Source organism: Parasteatoda tepidariorum, chromosome 2 (genome assembly GCF_982258835.1).
Source record: "Parasteatoda tepidariorum strain Cologne lab strain chromosome 2, Ptep-v5.0, whole genome shotgun sequence".
Lineage (NCBI taxonomy): Eukaryota > Metazoa > Arthropoda > Arachnida > Araneae > Theridiidae > Parasteatoda > Parasteatoda tepidariorum.
Window position 1 is genome coordinate 20,726,327 of NC_141756.1, and position 22,199 is coordinate 20,748,525.

Sequence of the window (22,199 nt, forward strand, 5' to 3'; positions counted from 1 at the left end):
CTTTTCTTTCTGCACCTACTCCATTAATTTTTGCTTCGATTCAAAATCCTTTTTATTGGGTTTATTAATTTTGCTTATATTGGGTTCATTGAAAGTTTTGTTGAAATTTTCCAATGTTTTATTGAAATATCATTATGTTTTGGCCGTCATTCCTGTTACCACGGTGTTCCGCGCAAGCAAACAGAAATAGCGCCAAACATAAGTTGCTAATTTCGCCAAGGGGCACCCTCAAGTATATTTTTCCCAAAATGTCAATTATTATTGAGTTGTCTTAGCAATGAGTTGCTTAAATTTTTTATAAAACAAAATTTTGATGGGTTTTATTTTATTGCCCTTGTGCACCACAACACTATTTTTTATTTCTTAAGGATAAGCAGATGGTTACATAAAAATTTAAAGTGACTCAATTAATAGATCCCAAACCTTTTATTATTAATGCCTATTAGAATAAAATTTATACTAAGTCATAATCATTCATAATAATCAATCATAATTAACAGGGCTCGCCAAATTAAGATTCAGATATTTTCAGAGTGTTATGGGTTAATGACATCTATGAAACTAATCTGTATTCCATTTTTTGATTTTACTGAAACTGAATTGTAAAATTAAGTGCAAAAATTAAGATTAGCAATTTTTTTGCTACATTTAAAAAAAAAAAAGTGAATAAAGAAATTTGGGATTAACATTTAAAAAATTGGCTATTAGCAGTAGTGGCTTTATTTCAGACTGATTTTAATTCCTCATTTATTCTTTCTGACCTTTTTTGTTCTTTCTCTCATTCATACATTAATTTTCAATGCCGAATTAAAATAAAGAGCACAGTAAACCTTGAGCTCAATCATCTTGAAAAAGCCAAACAAACAATATTGTTCACATGTTTAAATAGCCGGGATGAAATAAATAAAAAAAAACCCTCTTAACTCAAAGCACATAGTGAAGATCAACACAGGCGAGACATTATCATTATTCAAAATTACAACGGGCTCCAACATATAATTTATGAAATAAAACATTCCAAATTGAAATCACATTCAAGTGATCACGTGCTGCTAATGTCGAAAAGGCTCGTCTCGTGTAAGACAATGTGGAGACGGACATTACGTACATTTGATTACAATCCTGAAGGGGCTAACAATTAAAAATGCTTTTTTACCTGGATTAAATGAGCATTAAAATAAACAAACTTCAAAAAATTTATTTTTAGAAAAATAACAATCGGACTATAAATCATTTGGCAAACATCAAAAGCATTGATGTTAAAATCACTTAAACTTGAGTGGTCAAAATCTGACTATCACAGATCCATTGTTCCAGCTGCTCAACTTGTAAGAGGATGTTCTCTTTAGCTGTTCCACCAAAAGCTTGATACTGCTCAACACTACTCTCATAGTTCCACAAAGAAGATATGTCTTCTTCAAAGCGGTCACTGAAAATGCAGATAAAAAGAGGAAGAAAAAAAACTATTAAATATTATAAGGAACTTCCAAAACTAATTTTCAAAGTAGCACACAACTCATAAAGAGGGGATAATTTTTTTGAAAATGCATAATCCAATATACTATGCATAATATTTGGGATTGGGCTGCAGATAAAAGGATTTAAAAACAGTACCATTGTTTGGGCATTAAAAGATTAAATAAGCAATACCATTGTTGAGGCCCCAAATGAAAAAATAAAAAGTATCATTGTTTAGGCTAAAGAGTGAAATAAATGCACAGCTAATTAGAACAATAATAAACAAAATAAACAGCACCACTGTTTGGACCATAAACAATAAAATAAACAGTGCCATTCTTCGGGTGACAAAGTATGAAATAAACAGTACAGTTTTCAGGATCATAAAGATGAAAGATACAGTACTACTATTGTTTGGGCCATAAATGGTGACATTAACAGTACCAATGTTTGAGTTATAAAGCATGAAACAAACAGTATAGTTGGGTCATGAAAGTTTAAATAAATAGTACCATTGTTTCTACTATAAAGGATTTGAAACATAAACCAACATTTGAATGAATGCAGTAACATTCCTATATACAATTTTTAAATTTTGTTACAAAAATTGTCAATTGATGCCACTAAAAGTATTTATTTACAAATATTTCAGAAAGTAATTAAGGAAGGCAATTGGATAATCTAATCAGAAAAAAGAGAATCTCTCGATTTTTTATGAACTTTGAAAGGATTTGTTTTTAGGATACATTTTACTAACATAAAAATTCATTTTACATATTAGCAAATTTAAAGAATTTTGGTAAAAGTAAATGAAAATCATGAAAAAAATTAGTATTTTTAATTAAACATTGTTTGGAATCAATATTTATGAAAAAAAATTCTTAAAACGGTTTCATAAGCTCTTATTATATGAACCTCTAAAAAGCTTTTTATACAAAAATTTTATTTTTCAAATAGTAGAACGAATTCAATAAAAATGATTTGTATTAAAAGAGTCTTGTTCAGTGATCGAAAAAACTACATTATTTTTGTAGTTTAGTACAACTACTTTGTTACAAATGTAGGTAACTACAACAACTTTGGAATTGTAGTAACTATTTCACTACTCTAAGTTAAGAAATATTTATTCATGTTTGCATGAGCTAGTTTGTTTCATTTTTTTTTTTTGGATTTTTTTCATTTAATCTTCAACTCTTCAGTGAATATTTAATTTCAAGAATGCAAAATTATCAGATCCTTAAAAAATTTTGATTGCTTAATGCTCTTTTATTTCCTGAAAGAAATTAAGTACATCAAAAATACGTTCTCTTCATTTGAAATAACATCACATCATTTAATTAAATCATTAAAAAGTACTTCTAAAATAATGAATCAATTAAAAAAAATGTCAAGACATTTAATTTTATATAACAATTACAATTAGCTTGACATTCCAATAATAATACATTAAAATAAAGTAAAAATATATAATGCAATTAAACAAAATGAATACGAAATTTCCTTCTTAAACATTGAATGCTCTTAAAAAGTACATCTATTGATTAATGTGCACAGTAAGACTATTTTTACAAAAAAAAACAACAAAAAAAAAAAAAACCCATAGATTATTTAAAATTTTTATTACCTAATGTCTTTCAAATGAGACAAAGGAAGCTCTGAAATAGTACAATTTTCTTTTTCAGCTTTTGCAACAACTTCCCCTGCAAGTTTATGAGCATCTCGAAAAGCAATCTGTCAAAATTAAACTCAATTTTAATTTAAAATATTAATATAAGTATTAATATAAAATTAAGATCTGAAATAAAACAGTAGAAAAATCATTTTTAGAGTTCTGCAATGAATGTCCATAAATTTTAGTACACAGTTTATTAATTTGTACATAGTACATTAAGTTTGTACATTGTACATTAGTTGTATTTTGTCATTAAGTTTGTAGATAGGTGTCATAGTAGCCAGCCTGTGGACAGACATGTCACTAGAACTGTTAAATAAAGCTTTGCTTGCTGGAGTAAATATACAACCACAAAGGGTTAATATATACTTTCAGGATTTTTTTAGCTATTAAAGTCAACAAATATTTAAATAAGAGATCAGAAGTGATTATTTAAATGAGTCAAAATATGTTATCAGACTCGGACAAAAAAGGCTAGCTAAAGCTAAGTAGGCATTAAAACCTATTTATTTATTAAGCTGGATCTTACATTCAAAACTGCCTTTTAAGTTTATTCTCAAATAAAGTAGTTTTTGGTGATTTTAAACCCTCCCTTGCTCTGAATGGCTGAATTTCTAATTTGTCAGAGTTTAATTGCATTTTTTTCTCACTTAAATATCAATGTGCAGTTTATAATTCTATTAATTTCAATTTTTAAAAACTTAGGAAATATATATTAAGGGCAGTCCTTATAGAACACATTGTACAAAAGTCAAAGATGCAATTTACTGACCCCTTTTCGAACTAAATAATAAGCAACATCTGTAGCAAACATATCAGATGAGAGAGCAGAAAAGCATGCATCTTTATGAATCTGAAAATTAAAATAAAAAATCAATCATTGTTTGGAAAATGTTAGAAAATATTGTTCAGATGTTACTGACAGGCATTGGCTAATTTGTATTTATAATAACATATTTTTTAATGATAGAAAAATTATGGTTCTAAACATTATCTTGAGCTTATTATGCTTGGAGATAGCTGTACAAAGATTGAACGTTACAATTTTAAATTGAATTAAGGATTTTTATAAAATATATTTAAATATAAACACATTTTCAAAATATTGTTATAATTCATTTCTGGTTATGAGATACTAATGTTAATAATATTCAAAAACAACAAATTTTTAAAATACTGTTATTATTCATTCCTGGTTATGAGATACTAATGCTAATAATCTTCGAAAACAACACATTTTTAAAATTCTGTTATGATTCATTCCTGGTTATGAGATACTAATGCTAATAATCTTCGAAAACAACACATTTTTAAAATTTTGTTATGATTCATTCCTGGTTATGAGATACTAATGAATGCTAATAATCTTCAACAAAAAAAAGCATTCTTACAAATAAAATAATCTTGAAAATAGAATTGCAAATAACATGTCTTATAACATATGGAAGGGCTAAATAAGGGCTATATGGAGAATGCCTCAAGAATTTTCTTCAAAACTTTGCAAGTGTTTAGGGTTTTGTTGAACTTTTGCACCATCTTCTTGTATTATTAGTTAAGTTTTGCTCAAAATAGAAGTGCATACAAGTTGCCACACTTTAATCAACCGTGTATTGGCTATACATAAAAAATTAATTAGATACAAATAAACTTTCAGTTTCAGAGATATATTCAGCTTGTACTTCAATGAAAAGATAAGACAGTTAAATATATCTTACAGTTAAAGTTTCCAGAGTACCACAAGCCACCTGAAACAATTCTGCCAAAGTATTATAGCTATCAAACATAGGCTCTTTGTCTTCCTTTAAAAGAATAAATAAAATTTTATTAGCGAGAGTCATTGATTTTAAATTAATGTGGTGTCATTAGTTATAACAAATGAAGAAACATACCTGTAGATCCTTATTAAAGGTACTAGGCAAACCTTTCAAAACAACAAGTATTGCCATACACTGAAATATAAAATAAAATTTTTAAATTTCATGTTTATGCAAAGGGTGTAATAGCAATATCTATTAAAATACTTGCTAAGTGTTCGATTACATTTAATTTCAATACTGCAAAAAGAAAAAAAATCATATTAAAGGCTATTGAACTATTTGATTGTTTTTCATAAATTCTCAAGTGTTCAAAAACAAATAAAAAGTCAGAAATATTTTTTAAAAAAATACTCAGCTCTGGATTTCTCTTATCCTTCTTCATTGTCATAAACTTTTGCAAATATTCTTCTTTTTTGAATAAGTTAAAACTGAGAATGTAACAAATGGTATTCGTTTCAATTTTTGAAATAAAGGAGATTCATAACTGATCAATAAGACTCAAAAGTTTTGTAATATTAAAATGGTAAAAGTATTTAAAAATATAAAAGTTTTAAAATATTGGTACAGTATAATGCATTTTTTTCTTTTCAGAAAATATCTAGTACTATTACCAAAGCAACAGCAATTACATATTTTATAACTCTCCGAAAATCATAAAATAAGAATCATGAAGTGCATGTTAGCAAGAAAGAGTGCAAATTAAAGAAAGTACAGAGATTTTTTACATTAACAAAAAACACTATTAAAGAACAATATGCTTAAACAATATTAAAAAAAGATTTTAAATTTTTTCTGTATTAATATTTTAAAAATTAAACATTGATAATATTAATAAAAATGATTTAAAACCTTTTTTTTTATCAATTAGTGTGATTTTTATTTTTTAATGCATAAATTTCGTGTTTCAAATAACTTTATTTTTAATAAAAACTGGTGCATATAAAATAGCAAATTTTATCTCAATAAATTTCATTTTTGAAATAACATGAAAGATAGTGATAACATAGAATACTTTAAAATAGAAATTGTTAAGAGAGCATTTTATAAATGTTTTAATTAAATTTAAATGTATATTGTAAGAAAGAAATTAATTATCAGAGTTAAAGTAATAGTTATCAATATAAAAATCTCAAATTAAGCACAAAATCAGATAAGATTTTTAAATTAATAAAGCTTTATGAATGTTTTCTCCTTTTCTCCTCTTTTTCAAGAAGGCAAAGCTTATAAGTAAAATAATTAATTCTTTCGTCTTAATTATAACTTTTCTCATCATGTATTTTTTAAGGGTTAGTGGGTGAAGTTTTTAATAACTAACTATTTTTTATTTAGATCCAAGGAATCAGCTAAATTTTTCATTAACCAAATCTGAATATTAGATAGTCTTAAGCATGTTCGAGCGAAGAAAATAAAAATTCTGTAAAACTCAGTTATCTAAAAATTAGACCAGACTTATCTCTTGTTTAATACTTGAAAATTTATTTTTAAAAAAATTTGGATTTATAGAATTATTTTATAAAAATGTGGATTTATAGAATCACAAACTATAACAATGCCTTATTAAAAATAATGCTTCATTCAAAATAATACTTTCTTTTGCAATAAAAAACTTGGCTAGATGTCTTTTTTTTTTTTTTTTTTTTTTAATTTTTATTTTGCACGAACTAATGATATTCTTTTAACTAACTTTTATATAACAGCACAGAGTATTATGCAGGCTGCTCAGGAAAAAAATAGTCCCAAGTATATGGGTGCATAAGTCAACTGTTCAAACCCCCAAAATTTCACTATAAATAGGAGGTCGATACACCGATACTATAATCACACATTTGTACATCAGAGAAGTGCAATTCTTTATTCTTGAATTTAGTTATTTTATTTTGAATTGAAAAGCGTGATGAGAAATACTTGCAGAATTTTTTAAAAATGCATATTCTTTACATAATTTATTCAATATCATGCTATTGAATGTTATTTTAAATTTTGTTACTTTTTTCTTTAGCATTCCTTACATAAAAAATTTCATCAAAGCAACCAAACTTTTAATAAATTATAGATAGTTGTTTTGGTCGGATATAAATAAAATCATTGATTGTTAGAAAAACCAATATCTTGGAACCCCTGTACGGAAACCTAAAGTTTCGCGGAACACTTTTTGAAAACCTTTGATTTAAATCATGTCAACCCTGAATATGCCGATTCAAAACAGTAAGCAAGACACTCGCAAAATGAAGCTTGCAAAAGCAAAACATAAATACTTACCCAATGAAGCCTCCAATAAAAGACAAAGCAGAATGCAGCAATTAAGAGTTACATAAGACTGTTGAGCAATTAAGACATTATATAATTAGTGTAAAGAAGTTTCAGATTGTTAGTAAGCATTTTGAAATGCAACAACAGGGACATCACAAAAGCTTTTAACCTGAAAGTAACAAAATGGCAAATAAAATCATAGGATCATCTAAAGATGCCTGAGCTTAAAACTTAAAATAAAAAGTCCAAAGCACTGATATAAACATTTTGTCGGTGAACTTCTTATTATGGACACAGCTCAAAATGTCTGTTTAATTTTTTCTCTAACCAATTTGTATTTTTTTAGTTAATTTTTTAAAATTGATTTTCAAATTTTTTAATATTTTTTAAAATTTTTTTGAAGAGCAATCACTCTCAAGAAAAAATATTAAAAGACAGCAGGTCTTTTTATAAGGTTGTGACGGGTTCTGTAACTTTACAACAGTGGCATTAAAATGAATTTGCCCCGTAATGAGTATGCTCAATGATCAAAAAAGCAAGAACAAAACTTCTCGTTTAGTTGTTAAACCATAACTTAAAACATTGAAAAGTCACATTTTTTGCAGCATCCATTTTCTTAAACACATTTCAAGCTATGCCCATTTATGTAAGTATGCATTTTGAGCTGTCTTTAGAATAAAAGTTCATGAAGATTTATTTATCTCAGTCAATTATCGATTTCTTTGTCTCATAGATTTAAAATTCATGTAAATTAACACAAAAATAGAGTTAACACAACATAGAATTAACAAAACATAAAATTAACATAGATGACAAGGTAACTAAGAACTCAAACATTCTCAAGGAGCACTTTTTTGTGCAAAATTAATCTGCATTGCATAAAATGAAAACCACAAATACTGCACAAGCTTGAGCTATTTGTACATTTGCAATAAGATATTTAGTACACCCTACAATGAACTTATTTGGGACCTATTATTAAGACCTAATGCCATATTTGCTACAATAGCTAAAAACTTATGATTAAATCTTTTCATAATATGCTTCTCCACTTATTTTATGCACCTCCTGAGCTGCCTTAGGTAGTCTTCTCACGTCTATAAGATTTAAAGAAGAAAATTGCTGATAACTGGCACAATCCAACACAGCAAATACAGGTTAAAAATTGTGTATTGAGTCTAAAGGCAGTTCTCAAAGACATTATCTACTGGGATGGATCAAATCTCTTAGAAATTGGTACAGTTTCGAAAATAGCCATGCTGAAAAATTTATTCTTGTGTTTGTTTACTCTTGTGTTTCCACAAAAGAAAATCAAAATCATCAAAGTCTGTAAAATACTTCAAAATTAGCATCTATATCTATATAATTTGCCTTTTCTCCATGCCAAAAAAATATTGTACTGGATGTGAAATAACTTTTTAATATTAAAAGTGTAAGACTCAGTGGCATATTTTTTTAATGTGATTTCATCTGCAACATAGTGTCTCTTAGCATCCATTTGATTTCCCTCAGACAATTGCAGTAGAATTATACACTCAAGAAAAAGAAAAATTGATTCCTGAAAAAATATACACCATGAGGATTTGCATGTATTAGTAACTTATTAAGTGAGAATAAATGTAAGAAGTTCAAGTTTCATTCAAAACAGTCAAACATTAACAAAGTTATAGATATGAGCAGTTTTGGTTCTTTCGCAGCCTCCACCATTGGCGATACCCCTGCTGGAAAATTTACTAGGTGGCAGAATCCAAATCCACTCAAAATGCTTAGTAGAACTAAAAATCCTCCATACTCAAACTTTCCTACAGTATGATACTTAGGTCCTGAACTATTATGACAAGAAGTTAGTTCTAATACATAATATTTATTTTTTTAATGATTAGGGAAAAAATATAATGAAATATACATACATTCCCGATTAATCTACCACTTTTCCCCCTGATTAATTCTAAACTGTCAGCATTTTTCTTCTGTGGCATCAAACTGCTACCAGTACTAAAAAATAGGCACAAAAAAAAATGATCTATCAGTTTTAGAAGTGAAAAAATACTAATTCAACAATCTTTACAATTAAATAAATTGTAAATTAAATTAATATGTATTATGTACAAAAAAAACAACATAATTTTATTTAAATAAAAATATGCAAAATAGAAATACCTGTAAGCATCAGCAATTGATACAAATCCAAATTCTTTTGTACTATATAGAAGTAAATCTTCTGCCCATTTACTGAAATGTGTTGCGACTAATGCACCCCAGAACAAAAATTCCGCTTTAAACAAAAAAAAAAAAATAATAATAATAAATTAAAATAAACAAATAAATAAAATAAAAAAATTAAAATAAACAAACAAATAAATAAAAATAATAAATAAATACATTATTTTTCATTATTTAAATATAATATACCCCCTCAATAAAGTAAGGGGGTATATTCTGGATGTGAGCTATTCAAATAATGCATAAACATATTTTTGATTATCTTGAAATCTTGATAATTTACAATTTTTTTTCTTGGTGTAGGTAATTTAGTATTTCACGTAAGTATTCATTCTTATCTTTGTAGCAAACATAAGCAAATCGCAATTTACCTTAGCTGTTTCGTAATATTTGAACAGCTGTCTACGTATATTAATGAAGCTTAAAAAGGAGAATAAATAAATATGCTAACCAATGAAGTCCCTGTCACCTACAGCATGAAGACTATTTGGAGTACAACCAGAGAATCCAAGCTCTAAAATGAAATTAAAAAGGTTTTTATGTTAAGTAAAATGACAAAAATAATTTAACAAAAAATATTTAATGTCATTAAACGAAGAGAAGATAAAACTTTTATATGGTTTTAATAACTCCATATTTTTTAAAAATGCTAATATGATAATTACAAATACCTAATTGTATAAAATTTACATCCACCAAATACAAAATTTGTAGTATCCACAATAAAGAAATTATTTTAACCATCCTTAACATTTTCTATAAGCATGTAAATGACAAAAACTACATTTTTGTCTTCATAGTAATTACTAAAAGCACAAAATGGCATTAATATTATTTTGTGAAATATGATACAGTGTATTATGTTTAGCACAGCTCCCATTATCACAGCCCTCAACCCTCATTACAGCGACTCTTCCATTATCACTACAAATAAAATCCCATTTGCTATTTCATAGACGCAATGTTATTTTAATGCCCATTATAATGTCCACACTGAACTGTTCATTCTAATATAGCGACCCAAATTACGTCCTTTTATTTAGAAAAGGTTTCAAAGCAACACCACATCCTCGTGTAGTAATAAAACCATAATTTCCATTGATGTTATCACACAACAAATGTAAAATACCTTGAATCCCCTTTGAATGAAGAGTTATATAACTTCCTAAATTCTTATCTTAAGTACAAGGCGGTAGTTGTTTATGGTTATTCATAATCTATGCTATTTTCTTTTTAAAGGATACAATAAATATACCAATCATACCCTTCTTGTGTGAAAATTGTTTTAACTCTTTGTGAAATGTCATTCCGCTAGTGCGCTTTATATTTCAATTCAAAATCGTGAGGTCTTCACAATTATTTTGACAAGTATTATTTATCCAATATGACAGCCCCAAACCCGCAGATAATTTTTAATGAATTTTTTTTTTTGATGAAGTATTTTTTAAAGGGTACTCTTATATATGCACTAGTATAGAAAAAAAGTTGCTTTATTACCAATTTTTTTGTTATCTACTAAATTCTTATTAAAGTAAAGCATTGCTTTGTCAAAAATAATAAAGCATTTTTTTTTAGCTATGAGTTACAATTAATGGTATTTTTGTGCATTCACAATATAACGATCTCATATTATAAAGTCTGTCTTCAAAATTATTTTGATGTATATTATTTATCCAAAATGGCAGCCCTGAACCAGCATATTATTTTCAATGTACTCTTCACCAATGAAGTACTCTTTTAAAGGGTAGTCTTATGTTTTTATTAGCATAGAAAAAAGTTGGGTTATTACAAATTTTTCTGTTACCTACTAAATTCTCATTAAACTAAAGCATTGCTTTGTTAAAAATAATAAAGCCTTATTTTAGCTATGAGTTATAATAATTGTGCACTCACAATAACGATCTAAGTCTGCTTTCACCCAGACCACGAAGGCTCTTATATTAAGCATCGGCTGAATTTAAATTTGTTTTCGTCATAGTATAAAAATGTTAGAAGAATATATGTACACGAAGAAAAAAAATTGGAAAAAGAAAGTTTATTTCAAAAATTACCTTTTGCAAGAAAGTCCCTGTCAATAGGAAAGGGATTACCTGCCAGTGCTCCACTGGAAAAAATAAATATGAATTTATTCATAAATAAAGCTTTATTTAAAACAGGATAACAAGGAATTAATAGCTTATCATAAATCATAAAAATTTTTAGAACAGGAGAATTTTTTGATATTAACTTGTTAACTGTTCTACATTTTGAAAAAATTAACATGAATAAATTTCTGTTAAGTACAGTGTCACTGAAAACAAATAGCAAGGAGAAAATTCAATTAAATATTTCTTATCTTAGCAACTTAAGTATCATTTCTATTAATTAATAAATAAGTGTGATTATGAAAGATTTTTCAAAATAAAAACTTCATTCAGAAAATAAACTTAAAAAAAACTTTAGTAAAACTTGAATTAGAAAATTAATTGTGCTGCATAGTAGCAATAATTTTATAATTCATTAACGTTAAAAAGTAACTTTCTTTTCATATTACTAAAATTAATTAAACAACAACTTTAATCTTTTTTTGGACTTTACATAGTCTGATTTTCCATTTGAGTAAACTATTTATATACCGTAAACAAAATGACTTAGATCAAAATGACTTAGATCAAAACTACAAATAAATACTTGTTAGCAAAACTATGAATATATTGTTACAATATATTGCTTACATAGAGGGTTACAATTAAGTTACACTAAAAAATAAATAAATAAAAAACTGATATACTTTGAATAGTTAATAGTGAGATTCAATTAAAAAAAAGCAGTTGAATGCATGTTAGGATTTTTTGAGCATACACATTTTTACTGTAGTCATTTTTCATTTTTCAGTGAAAATATAGAAAGATAAAGATGACGTTACTGAGAATATATATGTCTCAACAATACAAAACTCATTCAAACTATCTGGTTACTTTTAAAATTTAAATAACATTTTTGGATTTAATAGTTTTTGAAAGTTTTATTTTCTGCATAGCTCAAAAAATTTAACCCAGTAGTTGCAACTTACTAAGTTTAAATTAGGTAGGGGTACATAGAATACCAGCCTGATTAAACTTTATATTATGATTGAGTTTAAAATAATTTTGTACTGGTTTTTTAATTTTGATTTTAGTAAATTTTTGATGTAATAGTAAATTTTTGATGTTGATAATCTATTATAAATTAATATTCACCTTCCCAATGGACTTATATTCATTCTAGAAATGACATCCTCCAATTTATTAGCATCATTGTGAAAATACCACGCGTAACTGAAAGAATAGGAAACTAATTAAGATAAAAAAAACAAAGTTAAATGGTATTAAATTTCATAAACAAAGTTATTGATAAGATATTTTATTTTTCTTCAAATCGCATTTTAATTGAAAACCATGATGTTACGCAAGTTGGTGATAGTGAAAACTCAAACTAGAAGATGAGAACTTAGTATTTGTTGAGCAAGTACTTTAAGAAAATTAATTATAAATGATATTACTTATGCAGATAATATTAGATATATTGGTTAGCAATAACTATGAGTTTATAGTTGCTACTGATCACAGATAATCATAGATACCACACACAACAACGCTAATGAAAGTCTAACTATGGAGTTCTGCAGAACTAGTAATAATTTTTGAAACCTGCATTTATATTTAACAATAACAAACTAATTATTATCAATATGCATTATTTCATACATTCAACATGTACCAACCTTTATTTATATCAACAATCAATTAGGTATTTAATTTTTTTATTGCCTTCATGAAACAATTTAAAGTAAATTTCCAATAAAAAAATAAAAAGTTTTTAATAACAATATCTTGAATTAATTATGCATTTATAAAAAATTGCATTAATATTTCCGGTTACACTTTTCCTTTTCAATTAAAAAATAAAGAAATAAAAACTGAATTTGTTCAAAAAGAAATATTTTAATAATCACTCTCAATATTTTTGGCAGTTCTTTTTAGCACATGTATATAAAACAAAAACAAATTCTGAACTAAGTTAGAAACAGCTCCAGGAGACCCATTCTAGATCAATTGTTAGACACAATATAAATTTTAAGATTATTTATAATAAAACAATCAAAAATTTTTATTTCTTTTATTAGTAAAAATAAAAAAGTCTTTTATTGGCTAATACACTCACAAGTGTTCGTATATACTTTATTTATAAGGCCAAGATTCTGCCAAAAGAGGCTCGATCATTTAGGGTCACATATACAAAAAAATTGGGAACCACCTCTCTAACTCTAATGAACAACAGCAGGCAGTATCAATTTCAGATTGTAGGCAAAACAAGAGATAAACAGTTTTTATGGATATGAGGTAGCAACTACAAGGAGAAATTTTAAAAATAGTAGCACATTTTTCATGAGGTTGTAGTAAATTTTAATGATCTTAATTTCACTTTTATTTCAACAATTTAGTAGGTATGTTTTAAGATCTCCATATATTTCTCTTAATTTGTAAATATATTTTGGTTGATAGGATTTAGTATGTTTTTTCAATCTTTCTGACCCTCTTTTAAAATTGTTCCCATTTGTGGTAATCCAGAGATTCTCAACGATCGACATAGAAAATGGCTAAAGAACATATTGTTGAATACCTTGATAACTGACCATTTCAACCTTACACCTCATTGTTATGACAAACCGCTTTCCTGGTTAGCTATGGGTGGATAAAATCATATTGGAAAGATCCACTTGCAACAGGAAAGGTAGTTAGTGATGTTAGAGAACAGCAGAGTAGTGAGAGAAAACCAAAGAGAGATAACTCACCTGATTAATTTCATCATATAATAATTTACACAATATCAGTGCCACTAAAAATTAAATAAAAAACTGCAGACAATTTACTTAAAACATTAAAATTTTTTTAAATTACTACCTAACAGGAATCCTGATATAGCAGCCAACAACTCTGCCACCTAGTGACTTGCCAAACAGCTTTCACAAGAGGTAAATAAAAATATTCTTTGATGTAAACAAAGCACAATTTGGAGAATAATGTCAGTGGATTGATGCAGGTGATCCACTGAATGTTATAAATTATTAATCCACAGAATGTTTACAGTAGGTGGATTTAGTTATATTGGAGATTCAGGTATTTTCTCATTAGATATGTTAATTTACTTAAAATAATGTCTAATAAGTATTGTTAGTGCTATTTTATTCCAGAAAATATACATGAATTCAGTTCTCAGTCAAAAAAAATTTTTTTAGAAAGCTTAAAATTTAATAAATGACCAACTAACTTTCCGAAGCCCTTCAAAGAATTCTGTTAAGAAGAAAAAATTTGACTGTCATAACAAGAGCGCAGAAATATATGAATGGCTTTTATTAGAAAACTGAAGGAGAGTATATAAAAGAACAAATGACACTTTAAAATAGCTCATGCTTAATACCTGAGAAGCCAGTGACTCCACCTTATAGCTTGAGCTCTTTGGAGATGAGTATATCCAGGCATCAGAACATCAATTTCTCTATGAAAAACAAATAAGAATAAATGGAATTATTTTTACTTTATACATTTTTCAATGCACTTGGTAAAGATTATTTAATATATGATATAAAATTAAATGTGTTTTCTTTACACCAACAATAATAAGGCTAAGTAATTTATGTCTTCTTAATTAAATACAGAGGAATCCCACTTTTATGTTGTCCGTTTCGTACGTTGTCTAACTTCATGTGCCATTTTTGGCTGGTCTGTGAAAATTGCCTATACTGAAAATGTAAAATTATTCCAGATTTTACAGTGCACTTTTCAAGAAATCTAACTTCAAACAGATCAAAAAAATTTTTTATTTACAAAGCTCAAACTAACCTTTGAGTTCTTCAGCTTTTTTTTATTTTTAAAGAGACTTATTTATCAGCTGTTTGAAGCTGATCTGACATTCTTTTTAATCAATCTCTTAGTCCTTTTGTCTGTGAGAGGGGATTTCACTCTTGAGTTGAAATCTGAAAGATGGGGAGATATTCAAAGCACAGGAAGGCAGATTAAAAGAAGTGTGGGAGCTTAAAATGTAAAATTTGCCAGTTCAATTTTTTTCAGCTAACTTCAACCTTTGAATCTTGGAATAATGAAATCTTTTAAAGAACATTACACTAAACAACTGGCTAGGTAATCCTTTTTCTTAAATCAGGTGACTTGCAAAATGTTTCTAAAGCAAAAAAATAAATAAATAAATAAATGTTCTGGAAGCTCTGACTCTGATTTCTACAGCATTAGATAGCGTCGACTAAAATGCATTTAAATAGGTTTAATAAAGCAGACTTCTTGGCATCTAATGAGAGCATAAGGCCTTCAGAAGAAAATTGGCTAAAGATCTTCCAAAGCCAATGACGTGCATATCCACTGCAACACACAACATTACTTTTCAACTCCTTTAATATTTCATTTAATGCTTGTTCCCGATGATAGTGATGAAAATGATGATCATGAGTAAAAAATATAGGAAGATATAACCACAACTGATCAAGAATTCCAAAGCACAAAAATTCTGAAACAATATTTATTTGTAAATGTAAACCAAAAAAGAAGTTTGTAAACAATAGTAGAGATAGAGATCGGAGGGATATTGTTGAAATCGTATCTAAAAATGAAAAACAAGGAAAGATTACACATTATTTCTAAAAGTCATCTCGTAAGTGCAATTTTTTAAAAATATACTGCATTTTTTAAAAAACTTATTTTACGTTTCCTGCTTCATGCGATTTTTATCGCTAGTTCGATGGAAAACATAGATTTGAGGTTCCAATGTATTTTCTTCACCTCTAAACTGGCACTAGGTAAACTTTATAGAAAGATTTTAATGGACTGCTGATTAATTGCAAAACAGAGAAAATACATCAGAAAAAAACATTACAGTCACAAGAAATGGTAATCATATTTGATATGTTATTCTGATCACATTGTTACTTTCATGGTCTTAATTATAAAATTATGAGACTTGATTTACGTGATTGCCTGGCTGTTGCCACAAATCTTTACTTTTAAAAATACAAGAAAATAAAAGAATTTGATAGTTGCAACTTTAGATGTTTGTATCCATTTATTTATTAGACAAGTTTAGTTTCACTACCACAGAAAAAAATAAAAAGGTTATACCTAATAATAGTTTATTAATAAAAGGGTATTGTTAAAATGGTGAACTTCTATGACCCAAAGAATTTGGTTACCTAAGATAGGTTTAGTTTTAGTTAATTCAGATAACTAAGTTTTACTGTATATAAAATGGTTTAAAATCATAAATCCATTTATCATTAAAGTGGATAATAACAATTTAAAGAATTAAATACGATAATATTTTACTGCATGTTTTTGTTAACACAGCTCACAAAAATATACAAAAGTTTGTAAATTGATGATTGAACAATAAAAGAAAACAGTTTTGTTCCATTATTATGCATTAGAAAATAATCAAATGTTCATATTAATACTTTCGTACCCTGTTTAATAGGCAAGAATAAATAAGAATTTCGAAAATGATAAACAACATATTTTGAGAAGATTTTTTACACAAACCTCTTAGCTCGCTCGCAGCAAATTCTAATAAAGCATATCAACATTGATTTTAAAACTGATGACTGCTCTCTTAGCCATAAGCGGACATCAGTAGCAACCTGGTGTAAAATAATTTCATACATAAGATATGAATTTCAAAAATATTACTATAAATTGCATTAAATACTCATTTGAAATAATATTTTAAATTCAGCACTAAGGTTTCCTGCTTTAAAAAAAATAGAGCATTACTAATCTGTCACAATTTTTTTTCTTTTTTAATTTTACAAATTAGACAATATCCTTAACTGCACTTACTAAAAATAATTAAACTTAAAACTATACTTGTTTTCAAATTAAAATACAAGTTTCAACTATCAATAAAGATTTTTTTTAAAATAAGAAACAATAACTATTTTTTATAAGTTCTTTTGAGCAAAATGATAAGCATTTCAATTGCTTTATTAACTCTTAAACTGTAGATCCTGAACTCAGTTTAGGGTGAGTTCAGGATGTCAGAGTGAGTTCAAAATGGATATTTTCCAGTTTAAAAAATAAATACTTCATTACATTATTCATTAAAGAAATACTACCTGGGTTGAAACTTTTTGTATCTTTCTTTATATGAATAAAAAAAAATTAAAGTAGCAGGACCGTACAAGGGTTGAAAGAAAATTAACCTAATTTAGTAAAACACAGTAGCTTTTCACTTAAAAATTAGAAAATCTTCTAAGTTAAACTGAGTATAAATAATATCTACTTTAGTGTTTAACATTAACAAAAATAAATGTACCTGATCATTACGACTGCGACCAACATGCAGTTTACCGCCAACTTCGTTTCCAATAATTTCCTATAAATTATTACAAAATTAGATATGTAGTTTAATTTATGTCAGACAAGATGGTTAATTATTATAAAAGTTGCTATGATAAAGTACTTATACACTAAATGACTTATACACTAAATAAATTAAATGACTTTACTTTTAACCTGATTCTATAAATGAATTCATTTAATTTTTTGTCTTATTTTTTACACCTTTTAAAAGAAAAGTTTTAACCCTTGCTTTTCTCAGAACAATCCTCCACTCAAATTAATAATTTTTTTGTCCAACTCAAAGAAATAATTTTCGTTTTTTGTCATATTTTTATGTCTGTAAGAATCAAAATAATGTGGTAATTTAAATTTTGAAAAAATAAGGACATTATTAAAGATAAATTTTAATAATTTTAAACAATTATGAATTTAATTTAATAATTACAATAAATTTTCTGTTTTTGTTGAAAACCTTAGACTTTGACACATTTTCACTGAACCTTTTTTTTGGGGGGGGGGGGATGGCAGAAATAAAATAAATACTTATTTCCCTTATATTTAAAAAAAAAAAAAAAAAAAAAAAAAAAAACGCAACTAGTTTTAGAAACAGAATTCTCCAATAGCCCATTGTGCAGCTCTAGTGCGACGTAAAGTAACAACAACAACCCTTCTTATTTATTTTAGAACTTAAAACGTTTTTCGGAAAAATCTGAAAAAATTTAAATCTTTAATAAAACTTTGTTTATAGGCACTTGATATAACACTACTTTAAGGTGATAGCTAAACAAATAAATTTAATTAATGAGGAATCAAAAAGTTAGTTAAAAAATCAAACAAAATATTTTTTATAGGTACTTGATATAACACTACTTTAAGCCTATAACTAAACAAGTAGATAAGTTTTAATTCATGATGAATCAAAAAGTTACTTAAACAAACAAAATATTTTTTTGCTCAAACCTTTAGCCTTCTTTCATTTGCCGAGTGGATATCTTCATCATTTTTCAAAACAAATGTTTTTGAAGCCCATTCCTCAGATACCTATAAAAAATTCCTGTTAAATAATGATAATTTAAAAGATACTATTATGCCCTGAAACACATGTATGCAAACTGTATTTCTTCTAAATTGCAATCTTCATTTTTTTTAAATCATACTTTTGTTATTGCTTTAAATCAAAGATTATCAGCTACACCAGACCATCTCATTGAAACCAATCAAAAAATAAAATACGGCCTTATTAAATTTAGACATTTAAGTATATGAGTGGGAGAGGTCTGACTTGCTTTGCATGAATGAAACTCAGTGGCCTTGTTAACTTTGGAAAGTCTGTTAAAAATTCATAAGATATTTTTTTAGGAACTATGATGAATCAAATTCACTGGAAATTTTGAGCGTTCACAAGGAATTTTGAGCTAGAGAGACCACAGTATTCTTTTTCCAACGAACCAAGGATAAATTATGCTACAATGTTGTCAAATACTAGATTTTGTAGGTACAAAATATCAAGAAAGGTAATGTTTATAAAGGTGAATAAGAAAAGTATTTTGTACAAGGGTAATTCCCAAAGTACAATCTCATGTTATTAAGAAATTGATTTAATTAGCTTCTCGACAAAACAAAAGAAGATAATCTAGTGCCTTGATGTGACGTGCCTCTAGTGATTAAGAACTGAAATTTGTAAATGAAACTTAATTTATACAGTAAAACTTATAGCTTAAGTGCAAAATTTTTAATGCTAAAAAAAGAAGTAATCGTAAGAAAAATGAAAAGAAAAAAAATAATAAACTGTAAATTTGCATTGATAAATTCTATTATGTGTGGATTAAAGTTTTAAATATGACTACATGTTTACAAGGGGAACAAAATGTTAGAAATTTTTGCTATAATGCATATTTAAATGGAAGTAATGCAGATTATATTATATATACTTTTTTTAACATTTTAACTATTATTTTAATTTTTTTTTAGCTCTGCTAAATTGAGTAGAAATGATTTATTTCTACAATGGAAGTGAGGTCCTAGTTTCTCAATGAAGTTAAACTTGCTATTAGTTGAACTACTACTGCCAATAATAATTTTCCAGGTATGTAACAATGGGATGATTTTTCAATTTGATGAGAACAAACAATATTTCCTATTTTTTACCAAAATTAAATTCTGTGGTTATTCTAAGTTTCCCTTACTTTTCTCTGTGGTTATTATAAGTTTCCCTTACTTTCACAGAACATAAAGATTTTCATAGATCAGTAAAATTGGCTTTTTTAAATCCTTCAGGACTGTGATCTCATATATGTGATCATGTGTTTTTAACTTCATGGTTCATGATATCATATATGAAATGAACCTTTCTGTCTCCAATGGCCTAAGATCACTCAATATCAGACACTTGTATTACAATTTGTCAATAAATATAAACTCTTTAGTATGTATAGACTCAAAGTTTATGAGCAAAGAGAAGCGCTTATTCCTCTATCAACCTGTCTTTAAAAGTCTAAAGCTCAACAACAGTCAAGACATAGTTTTATAAATAAAAAACACTAACCTGAGTCAATCCAAAAACAATTTTTTCACTTTCTTCCACAGTTACTAAACCACACTTTTCTAAAGCTTTCACATATGCAAGACTTCCCTGAAATAAATTTCAAAAAAATAATTATGAAAATTTTAAAAATTAAAAAAAAATAGCAGTAGGCTGTTGTATCACAAATTATGAACTTTATTAGGTGCTATTCTCTCCCATGGGACATAAATATAGTACCACATTACACATATTAGTATACTAAGTACTTATTACTATAGCAACCATAACCTCAATGCCTATGAGTTCTACCGATTACCACAATTAAAGCATCATCACCAGCTTCAATAATAGTATGGGAATTTTTTATTTGTCCTTTATTAGAATAGTACTATTTTATTATTTATCAAGAAACGGAATCACTGATTTTTAGCTCATTTAGTGTTACTTCCATTCAATGATTAAATAATCCACTAATGTGCATAATTCCATCTGCAGTTTTTTTCATTAATTTATTCACTTACATAATCCACTGTATCTAGATTCATTGTAAGACAGTTATAATGAAGAAAAACATTAAAATGTCACTCATTAAATTTTAAGTGACAGCTAATAATATTTAATGATGCTGAACCAAAAATTATAAGATACAACGACATCATTAGCAGAAAAAAAGAGTGATTATCATAGTAATAGAAAATATTAAATAACGCTTACCAATTAAATCATGCTCACATATATTTTCTTTTTCTAAACAAACATTGACTTGAACCTCATAATAAAAATTAATAAACTGCAATTTTTTGTTTCTATTAAATTATTCTGCTTATAACACCTCACAAAAAGAGTGAATACAGTTTTCAAAACAGAACATGATTGACAAATTTATTGGACTTTTAAGACAGAAATCTATAAAGGTTATAGGCAAATCAAAAACTTTGTCATTCTTACTTTTATATCAACATCCCATAACACTTTATCAAATGTTATCGAGTTGTTGAAGGATTCCATAGCAGGATTCAAGCCTTCACTAAATCTTCCACCCCATAATTTTTCATGTGCCTATCAAGAGAATCAAAATTATTAATGTTAGCTTCATTTCATATGTTTTAAACAGTTTAATTGAATTAATTCTTACACAAGTACACTTATATCGTCATTAAATAGTCCATGTTTATCCTCTATACATGTTGGTTATACAATATAAAAGAATTAATTACCAGACAAGTTTTTTTTAACTACAATGGAGATTAGAGACGGCAGATCACAATACGGAAATATTCTCCACACACTCATACATATTAATAAAAATTTAAGAGACTGAAAATCTGAATTTGATATTAATACTAGAAAAATTGCAATTGAATCCAATTTTTTTAAATGTTTAATGAAAAATTCTTTGTTTAATAGAAAATGATAAATTTCTTCAAAATTACGTCGCATTTAAATGTAATACGACATGATTTAAAACAATTTTCTTAATTAAAAGTCTTGATGCATATTACGAACTTTAAACAATTCTACAATAGTAGTGTTAACAAAATGTCCCCCCTTTTTAGTTTTTAATAATAAAAAATACCATTTTGGAAATGAATTCTCTTGTTATCAGACAGCAAAATTTTCAGAAATATCAAAAGGAATCTTTGGAAAGTGCGAGTTAATCTTAAATCGCTAACCAGCTGAAACCACCTGAACTTTGTTTAGTAAACAAAAGTGTTTTCTTATTGCCATATACATAAAGAAAAATATAATTACACAGGAAGGACAAAATAGAAAACAGAAAAGAATATCAAAATATGAACCATAAAAAATTATAAAATATACAATAAGAAACATTAAATTCATGAAAGATATTTCTATTGTAAATTATTTTAATTAAATAAATTATTAAATTTGAG

The 22,199-nt window shown here is 26.9% G+C and overlaps 1 protein-coding gene across 1 annotated transcript; it reads right to left on the bottom strand.

Moving 5' to 3' along the window:
* Positions 1-1,178: 1,178 nt before the first annotated feature.
* On the bottom strand, positions 1,179-22,020 carry Argl (Argininosuccinate lyase). Its single transcript, XM_016049137.4, has 17 exons — positions 21,881-22,020; positions 21,253-21,363; positions 20,326-20,412; positions 18,741-18,821; positions 17,755-17,814; positions 16,983-17,080; positions 14,860-14,937; positions 12,639-12,716; positions 11,472-11,524; positions 9,872-9,934; positions 9,358-9,472; positions 9,108-9,192; positions 5,020-5,079; positions 4,846-4,929; positions 3,903-3,983; positions 3,083-3,189; positions 1,179-1,429 (listed from the first exon to the last, which is right to left on the bottom strand). Exons 1-17 carry the CDS (start codon positions 21,881-21,883, stop codon positions 1,270-1,272), a joined length of 1,404 nt encoding a protein of 467 aa, XP_015904623.2. The 5' UTR covers positions 21,884-22,020; the 3' UTR covers positions 1,179-1,269.
* Positions 22,021-22,199: the final 179 nt, after the last annotated feature.

Coding starts and splice junctions, on each gene's coding strand:
- Argl (XM_016049137.4), bottom strand. Junction 20,413..21,252: donor TATGGGATGTTGATATAAAA/GTAAGAATGACA, acceptor AATTTATTTCAG/GGAAGTCTTGCATATGTGAA. Junction 9,193..9,357: donor TCAATTGCTGATGCTTACAG/GTATTTCTATTT, acceptor CCTATTTTTTAG/TACTGGTAGCAGTTTGATGC.